Source organism: Phoenix dactylifera, chromosome 9 (genome assembly GCF_009389715.1).
Source record: "Phoenix dactylifera cultivar Barhee BC4 chromosome 9, palm_55x_up_171113_PBpolish2nd_filt_p, whole genome shotgun sequence".
Taxonomy (NCBI): domain Eukaryota; kingdom Viridiplantae; phylum Streptophyta; class Magnoliopsida; order Arecales; family Arecaceae; genus Phoenix; species Phoenix dactylifera.
In genome coordinates, this window is record NC_052400.1 from 10,037,199 (window position 1) to 10,046,752 (window position 9,554).

The window sequence follows — 9,554 nt, forward strand, 5'->3', positions numbered from 1 at the left end:
ATACTTGGCGCCTGGCAGGGGTCCCACAGTTGGTTTGGAGCTGTAGGAACCAGTTCTTACAGTCCATGCGTCAGGGCTCGGAGTCCCCGACGCTTAGTCAGGTGGTGGTTCGAGCGAGCTGTACTGCCTACCAGATCTGGTTGGCCAGGAACGCTCGTACATTCGGCGAGCGACATATGTCGCCGAGATTTGTGGTCGAGAGTGCCCGCTGTCAGGCGGCAGAGCTGTGTCACATCACCCCCGTTGGAGGGACCTTGATAGCTCGGGACATCTGGAGCTCCCACTCTGCTTCGGCAGCTTTCCGCACGGTGTTTTTCACCTGGGAGCCCCCACCCCCGAGTTTCCTCAAGGTCAACTTTGATGGGTCAGTCTTGGACGGTGGCACTAGGGGAGGCACGGGTTTCGTTATTTGGGACCCGTCTGCTAGGGTTGTGGCTGCCGGGGGTAGTCAGTTATTTGACACCTCGGTACCGAGTGCGGAGCTGAGAGCTGCCTGGGCGGGCCTTTGCCACGCCCGGTGTGTGTTACAGGCCAGGTCTATCATCCTGGAGGGTGATTCTGCTACCGTTATTAGTTGGATCCAGGGAGGACCTAGGGGTGGCGGTAGCGACCATCCCTTGCTCTGGGACATTTGGGCTATGGTGAGGGATGGAGGGGCCTTTCAGGCCAAGCATATTTACCGTGAAGCCAATGGTGCGGCAGATTGGGTGGCTGCGTATGTAGCTAGTCATTCCGGAGGCACTTTGTGGACTGTAGATGGGGAGCTGCCTTTGGCACTCCGAGGTATCCTATTTTTTGACTTTATTGGGTGTACCCGTACCCGTCGGGTATGATCTATCCGCATTAGCAAACAAAAAAAAAAAAAAAAAACACAAGTAACTAAGTTTAATGCCACAATTTAGATAATGATTACACATATCTAAGATAGAAAATTGGAGACTATCTCAATAATAATGCCTTTATCACACCACTAACTGCTTTATAACGGTAAATGGTAAGTCTTGAAGCTGATTACTCCATCCAACCATCCACCTACTCTCGCACGTGCGACTCACGTACGAGATGCCACCTCGGACGGGCGACTTGGAGCTCCCCGCTCCCCGAAGAGCCATCGCCGCCCAACCTCCACCCTTCCAGGATAAACCCAGGTGCCACAGCATATCCCGCCACGTGTCCTTCCACTCGGATCCTTCCCATGAATATTCTCCAGGATAATCTCTTTGCTCATTTTTCTTTTATTTTGATTAACAAGGAAATTTACAGTTACAGAAGAGCGACAAGGAATATTCCACGGTAAATGCTCCAAGTAATTAATTTTCCAAGTGGAATTTTAGAATTTAACCCGGTATTTATGCTTTTTTTCATCATGAGAAATGGGCCCCACAATCTCTTTCTTCCTCCTATAAAGCCCACTTAATCCCCTGAACTCCACGACCATCAACCCGTCGCCTACTCTCTCTCTCCCCTCTCTCCCTCCCTCTCCCTCTAGAGCTTTTGAAGGAAACTGAGATCGATATATGACCGGCAGATGGCGGTGTTCACCCGGGCGAAGAGGGTGACCGACCCGCTGGACGACAAGGTGAAGGCCCGGCTCCGCGGCGACGACGCCCACGGGATGACCGGCTACGCCGGTAGCAGCAGCGGCAGCGAGCACGACGCCGCCCCCTGCCTCTCCGACCTCGTCCACGCCTTCCTATTCGAGAACGCCGCCGGCTCCCCCTCCGCCGCTGGAGACGCCTCCGACCGTGACGCCACCTCCGACGAGGATGACGCCGGCGATCGCGCAGCCGCCGCCGCGGAGACTGTCCGGGATTTGCTCAACCCGCCGGCGGAGAGGGACCCTTTCCGGGCTCGGCTGGCCTTTGATGTCTTCTCGGCGGCGGAGGCCTTCTCTGGGGTGAGAAAGAACGGATCGGCCTTTAGGCGGGCGGTGATGGCGAAGCTGAGGGTGGCGGGGTACAATGCCGGGATCTGCAAGACGAGGTGGGAGGCCTCCGGCAAGGTCACCGCCGGGACATACGAGTACATCGACGTGGTGGCGGCGTCGGCGGAGAGGACCGGGGACGGGGAGTCGAGGTACATCGTGGACGTGGAGTTCGCGGCGGAGTTCGAGGTGGCGCGGGCGACGGAGGAGTACGCGCGGGTGCTGGCAGAGCTGCCGCGGGTGGCGGTGGCGAGGGCTGAGGCAGTGCGGCAGGTGGTGCGGGTAGTGGCGGGCGCGGCACGGCGGTCATTCCGGAGCCGTGGGCTGCACGTGCCGCCGTGGCGGAAGAGCCGGTACATGCTCGCCAAGTGGCTCGGGCCGTACCGCCGGACGGTGAACCCAGTGCCGGCCTCCTCTGGTGCCACCGTGGGAGGCGGCGGGGCGGAGGTGAAGTGCCGGGCCGTGGGGTTCCCGGCGTTGGCGGCGGCGTCGGGGAGGCTCGTGCCTCCGGCCCCCCGGACGAGGTAGAAGAAAGCGCTAGAGATTTTTTTTATTTTATCTAAGAAAGGAGCGAGTTCTTTTTTTTCTTTTCGTTAGATTTTGAACTTGAATCGGTAGGGAGGGCTGGGAATGGCCGCGGCGGAGGGCAGCGATCCGTGGAGCGGCGCATAATAGCGTGATGACGTGTCAGTTGCTGACGTGGAGGTATGAGATGACGTGGCAGCCACTTGAATGGTCGACAAGGTCACAATTAACAATTACGTAGTTTTTCTTTGTTTTTGTTTAATCCTTGCAGAGTTATGTACAGGATGGGAAGAGGAAGGCAAGTAAAGGTTTTCTTTCTTTTTTTTTTTTGGCATATGCACCCTTATGGTATTTAGATATAAATCATTGGAAAATAATGGCTCCTACACTTTTATCTTAAATCTCTTTTAGAAGCCAATAACATTATCACTAATCGGTTCATTTAAATAACGAAATGAAACAAAAACTCTAGTACAGTAACCTTTAGTTGAGCCAATAACATTATCGCTGATCAGTTCATTTAAATAATGAAACCAAACAAAAACTTTAGTACAATAATTGTTAGTTGAGCCAAAAAAAAAGAAAAAGAATGTAACATCCTTATAATATTCGAAATTTTATGTATACTCTTCAAAAAAATCAAAAATTTATAAATATATTTCTCCAAAATTTGGAAACTATAGACATTGTTCTATGACTAAATGGTATTTTTCAAATATCAAATAACGTTGCAACGTTACTTTACTGATTGCCTCTTCAAGCGTTTTTTCCAGTGACAAATTAAGTTGATTTTCAATCTAAACAAACTAAAATTGAAATGATAAAGGGATGTGAAACAATGGAAAGGATATAAAATTGGAAAAAAAATAGATTTTTAAAAAGGAAACCATATTGCTATGTGTTTTTTGAGGATGGATATGCAACTAAGGAACTTGGAGTGATGTAAATGCAAACTTCTCTCAAAAATGTCTATGGAACATAAGGTTGGCATGGGACCGTTGACAAGCAAGGAATTCACATATAAATAAGATAATGTGTAGGTGGTGTAAGGTCGTGTGAATTATTATTCTGTCACTTCCTGATCTGATGGCTACTAACCTTGCATGGGTCCCACGTGAAATTGACGTAAAGATGGCATCTCTACTTGCACGTAGCTTCATGGCATTTTTTTCCCATTTAATAAATGAAAAGATTTTTTTCTTTTTTCAAAGAAAAAAGAATGGTGAAAACTTGCGTTCCAACTATCGAACTCGCTATTAACTATAACAAGATATCGTCCTTAAACGACGATGTGACATAGATAATTTATAATAATAATATGGATAAGGCAAGCATCATTTATAATAGAAGTTGTACCATATTATAATATTCCATGCATAGCACCATGTGGATGAGTTCCAAACTTCACACCCACTCATAAAAGCCATGGTGTTTCCCATGGGGGCGGGGGGCAGAGTCCCAATGAGAAATTGCGAGAGGGTGGCCTTGCAAACAAACCAACTTCAAATAGTTGGCAGCAAATAGAAAGATTTGCAGGCTCAAGCTCAAGTGGGCAAATAGTTTGCTTGGAAGCTAGCAGGCTTAAATAAATCTACGAGTTTAAGCTTAATTACCCTCAAAAACATGAAATGACCTATTAGGAGGGCTTAAATAGGTTAATATTCAGCCTACTTTAGCTTGGTTCACACCAAGTATAATTTGCTTGCTGGCTATGAAACTTAGTGTATTTTGGTGTAAATATGTAAATTGGTTTTGACAATTCTTTGGGTGACTCCAATTAATATTTAGTCCATATTAAAAATGAGTGCATCAAAAAAAAAAAAAAAAGATGCCATGTACTTGTACATAAAATTAAAGGAGAACAAGACAAGTTGTATCCCACTAAGGACAATCTTATATAACATGATATGTAGGCTGCATAGTGATAATAAGAAGATGGTCTAAGTCGCAATTTGGTGACCAAGCTCATATGAGCAAACCTTACATTTTGCGAAACAATTTTGTTTGTATATCAAACTTACTTTGCTAGTTGCCTTTTGATAACCGATATATCTTTGAAATTGTGAATGTGCACTGAATCTACCAAACCCTAGTCCATCTCAAAACTAGCCAAATTTCATGTAATGACTTGATTTTAAAAGTCGAGCTAGAATTGGCAAGCTTAACAATATCTTTTTCCTGGAGAAAGCTAGCTTAACAATATTTAATGCGATTAATAGTGGGTCACTAATGCTTTAGCTATTATTTCTCGAACAACAAATGAATGACGCCTTCTTATATGTGTTTAATTAGGGAACAAGATACAAACTCTTGATAATATCCATGTTTGCCAACAAATGTCCCTGCAATAATTCATGAGAGACATTAATATTTGGCCCCTCAGTTAAGGGACACAACTTGGTGACCTGAGATGGTACCAATAATAACTATGTGTGGTTTATGGAGTGTGATGATCTTGGACCTTGGCCCTTATAATGAATTAGTGACTATCACTGCCCTTTGTGAACTAGGATTTGCCTCCCTTATGCTTAGCAACCAGATGTTTTATGCTCAAATATTTATGGGAACAATTTATTTAGAAATCTTGTATCGGTGGTAGATTGACAGATCAAAACATCGTACACTTAGAAAGATGGCTCCCGATACTTTGGTTGTTGCAGCAGCTACTGTTGCATCGGAGGCTGCATTTGGCACAGAATTATTGATGAGACACGGCCTTGGTTGCTTTCAAATATTGTAGAGACCTTGGTTTGCATAGATAATTGATTTTTTTTTTTTTTGGTACAACGGTCGCTCACGTTAGGCTGGCATGAGTGCAACCAACTAGGCATGATTGATTGAATCTCCAAAAAAACAAAAGCAAGCATTTTGATCATATTATTTTCAACCAAAAGATTTCGTTACTTACCAATAGTATTGGCCGAATTTTGTAATAGTTGTCGAGGAATCTCCAATGGAGATAAAGTGAAATGCTACTTCAATATCATTCTCTCCTGAATAGGTAATTTGTAGACCCATAGTTCTTTTTAATTTGTTAGTTCTAAACTTTGAGTAGAACTATATTAATTATTGCAGGTCCACTTTTTCTAAGCTCAAGATGTTTACCTATTGGAGGGAGTAATGTGGATATGTTATGTGGATGGAGTTATAAATCTAATTGATCTTGTCATGTCGCGGAGCTATGAACTTGTGCATTTTGTTTCCTTATGACTGTAAATCATAAGGCAACAAAATGTATTTGAAGTTGAAGCTACAAAAGTATTTGAAGTTGCTCCACAGTAACTCAGAAAGCACATTGGAAACGCATTCTTTGGATCTAAACATGAGAAAGCAAAAGATTTTACTAGCTTTTCAGCTAACTCCATATTTAACAGCAAATATTGTACTATTCTCATTTCTGCATCGCAGTTTAGGACTAGAATCTTATTCTTCAGTTTGATACTCCTTGATGTAAATATACGTGGTTAATCATCGAATTCTCTTTAGACCTTGATATTCATGCATCTTCCAAATGCTTGGAAAAATATCTAGTTGTATTCAGATAGCTTCACAAGAAATTTTGCATGTTATACAACTTGACATCTTCTGTTTCAATCTTCTATTCATTCATTTTTCTCTGCAATTCACATATAATTCAACTTGGAACCACTTTACATGTATTACAAAAGCAGGGATGTTTTGCAGCCAAGCAATATGTTGCAGTGCAAATCTGTTGCCTCGCGCAATTTGGCTTTCTGCTGTATTCGAAGATCATATTGTTTTGAACATTTGCCTCGGCCCAAGGAGCCTAAATCTTGGTTAGATCCGAATGTTAGCAACTGGAGAGCTTGAGGTGGATTTCATGTCCTTCTCTTGAAAATATAAAGATCATTACCCGAAATCCAGGATGCGCAATGAGAGCATCGGGGAAGCTACAAAAATTCGACAAAAAAAAAAATGCCAATGCAAAATTAGCAAGCAATCAAGGCAGTATCTCATTAATAGTCTGCGACAGTTGCCAAAGACTAGTGGAAAACCAAAGCTTGAAATTAAACAATGGATTATAACAAAGGTAAAAAAATAAAATTACAAACAAATAGTTCTTTGCATGGCTATGATCAGGATGCTTCGCATCTTGACGTCGAGGAATTCTGTCTATTTAGTTACATAAATGTATTAGTTCTCTGTTTAAGAAATTATCTCGGTTTTTTTTTTTTACTTGGGATATGGGGAACTATGATATAATTGTAGTTTTGTAATTATCATCTAGATTTTTTATTTTTTATTTTTTTTGAGAGAGAGAGAGAGAAAGAAGCCATTTTGGAATGTCAGAGGCACCCACAGCTTAATTTTAACATATATATTTGTTAGTTAGCATAAAATTTCTAACTTCTCTTTTGTTCTTCAAATGAAGCACAGGTAGGTGGAAGAGACTCGAGAACGGCTCGCATGAGCTCTGGGTGAAAACATCATCACAAAGAAATCTATGTATCCCGGTATTAAACTAAAGAATTCGGATTCAACGTTATAGGATTCTAGGACACATCTTCTTGTTCCGTTGTTAGATATTTTGTTTGCTGATTCTCATGGATGTACCTATACTCGTTTGGTTTAATTTATCTGATTTACCATTAAAAAAAAATTATCTATCCAGTTATTACACTCCAAAGAAAACCATGGTATACAGATTCATATAAACAATGGAACAATGAATGGTGTAACCATCATTAAAGTAAGATCGGTCTTCATAAAATAGTGCCTTTTAATAAAAAGAGAACTTAATCACATCATTTAGTAGGTGTAAGAGCCGCAAAAAGATTTCAGAACACAAAAATGAAAGAGGAAGAAAAACTATGGCTTGGGAGACAGAATAAAAAACCTAGAAAAAAATCCTAGCACCAATCTGAACTTTTTGTTGATTTCTTGCTGAGACGACCAATGGAAGGATTTATAAAAAGAAGAAAGAATGAGTTATTGCTTCTTATTGAAATATTAACAAAGGTAAACAAGTCTTTTTGTTGACCCGGGCAGACCACAATCCCTGATAAATTCAAGATTCCAACACACCACCCCTCCCAAACAAAAAAAAGAAAAAAAAAAACTTAGCTAAAAATCAAAAATAAAACAAACTAGGAAGAAAATTGTTCTTCCTCTTTCTCAAGTCCTAGCCTCTTCTCCATATAAAATTGACGTGAAATTGGGTAGACAGGACCTAATCAGGCCAAACCTGACTAATCAAAATATGCAATCCTAATCTAATCTAAATCGACAATGAATCTAATTAAAGAAAGAATATAAAGCAAATTTACTATCAGATCCAGTACTAATAAACTTTTTCATCATAATAAAGATCTGCACAACTCTACACCAGAACATATCAATCTTCCCTTGTGGTGCCTCCTAAGCAGTGCACTTTTAGGTATGGATGGTATGGGACTTGTTACAAGGGAAAAATTAGTGGAGACCATAACAAATGGTTTGTAGACTGTGGATATAACCACCAAGAGTAAATCTGCAATCCCACAATTTGCTCCTATACACATCTCTCTCACATGCACCAAAATATTGCATTCTAAGATGAAGAGTTTTGCAAACCATGTATCTTTTATAGGCAGCATGCTGGTTCTAGATTATTCTTTTAATAATTAGATAGATGCACCTTTTTATTTGTCTTTATTGATTCAGAAGTTTCAAGAGAGATTGCCTATATATCCCATTAAACTTATGTGCTGAAGGTTTGAGAAAGTTATCATATTCTTTTAACAATTAGATAGACATGCTTTTTTTTTTGTTTTCCTTATTTATTTAGAAGTTTCGAGAGAAACTGCCCATATATCCAATTAAAATTATGGGTTGAAGGCTCGAGAAAATTATCACATTCTTTTAATAATAAGATAGACTTATCCTTTGTTTTCCTTATTCATTCTAAAGCTTCAAAAGAGTTTACCCCTATGTCCTATTAAAATTATGTGTTGAAGGTTCGGGAAAGTTATCACAATTTTTGAATAATTAGATAGATTCATTCTTTTTGTCCTATTTCTTTGGAAGTTTGGAAAGAGTTTGCCCATATATCCCATTAACATTATGTGCTAGATTCAAGAAAATTATCAGATTTTTTTAACAATTAGATAGACATGCCTTTTTTTTTCCTTTTCCTTATCTTGTCTCGTAGATAGCAAGGTCAGTCGATTCTTGCTCATTACAAGGCAAGGAAATTCCTCCTTCCTAAGGCAGTAGATTCGGGATCTAAAACAGATTTTCTAACAAATTGATTCATGAAGACAGTCAATCTCAATGTGCTGGTGAAGCAAATCATTCCCATTTTCAGACAAAGAAGACGTGTAAAGATCCCCTTTTCCAATTGAAATGAACTGAAGAAAAAATGGAAAAAAAACTTGCTAATTTCCTTTTTAATACAACCGTCGACTCTATCTGATATTTCTCTGAAGTACGAGTTCTATAAAAAGGTATTGAACCCATGGATCTATTTCCTATTTTTGTCTAATAATTTAGATCTCGGATCTATAAGGAAAGGAATATCGAAATAGAATAAGGGTCCTTTTAGGATAAAAATTATTTAGAAGTTTTGAGAGAGTTTGCCTATACGTCCAATTAAAATTATAGGCAGAAGGCTCGAGAAAGTTATCACATTCTTTTGATAATTAGATAGACTCATCTTTTGTTTCTTTTATTCATCCTGAAGTTTTGAGAGAGTTTTCTCCAATATACTATTAAAATCATGTGTAGAAGGTTCGAGAAAGTTATCATATTCTCTTAATAATAAGACAGATGCATTCTTTTTTTTCTTAATTTTTTGGAAGTTTCGAGAGAGAGTTTACCACATATCTCATTAAAATTACGAGCAGAAGGTTTGAGAAAATTATCGCATTATTTTAATAATTAGATAGATACGTGTTTTTTTTCCTTATTCATTCAGAAGTTTCGAGAGAGTTTGCCCGTGTATCTCATTAAAATTATGTGTGGAAGTTTCGAGAAAGTTATCACATTCTTTTAGCAATTAGATAGACATATCCATTTTTTTCTTATTCATTCAGAAGTTTCGAGAGAGTTTGCCCATGCGTCCATTTATGTGCGGAAGGTTTGAGAATGCATCGCATGGTCCTTT

General features: G+C 40.3%; 1 protein-coding gene across 1 annotated transcript; it reads left to right on the top strand.

The window, feature by feature from the left end:
- The first annotated feature begins 1,410 nt into the window (after positions 1 to 1,410).
- Positions 1,411 to 3,001, top strand: LOC103709418. Its single transcript, XM_026805526.2, has 2 exons — positions 1,411 to 2,448; positions 2,543 to 3,001. The coding sequence occupies exons 1-2, from the start codon at positions 1,529 to 1,531 to the stop codon at positions 2,688 to 2,690; spliced, it is 1,068 nt and encodes a 355-aa protein (XP_026661327.1). The 5' UTR covers positions 1,411 to 1,528; the 3' UTR covers positions 2,691 to 3,001.
- Positions 3,002 to 9,554: the final 6,553 nt, after the last annotated feature.

Bases quoted from the DNA above. Each gene is read 5' to 3' on its own strand.
- LOC103709418 (XM_026805526.2), top strand. From the start codon at position 1,529: ATGGCGGTGTTCACCCGGGCGAAGAGGGTGACCGACCCGCTGGACGAC. The intron at 2,449-2,542 runs GTAGAAGAAAGC...TTGAATCGGTAG, and splicing joins CCTCCGGCCCCCCGGACGAG to GGAGGGCTGGGAATGGCCGC.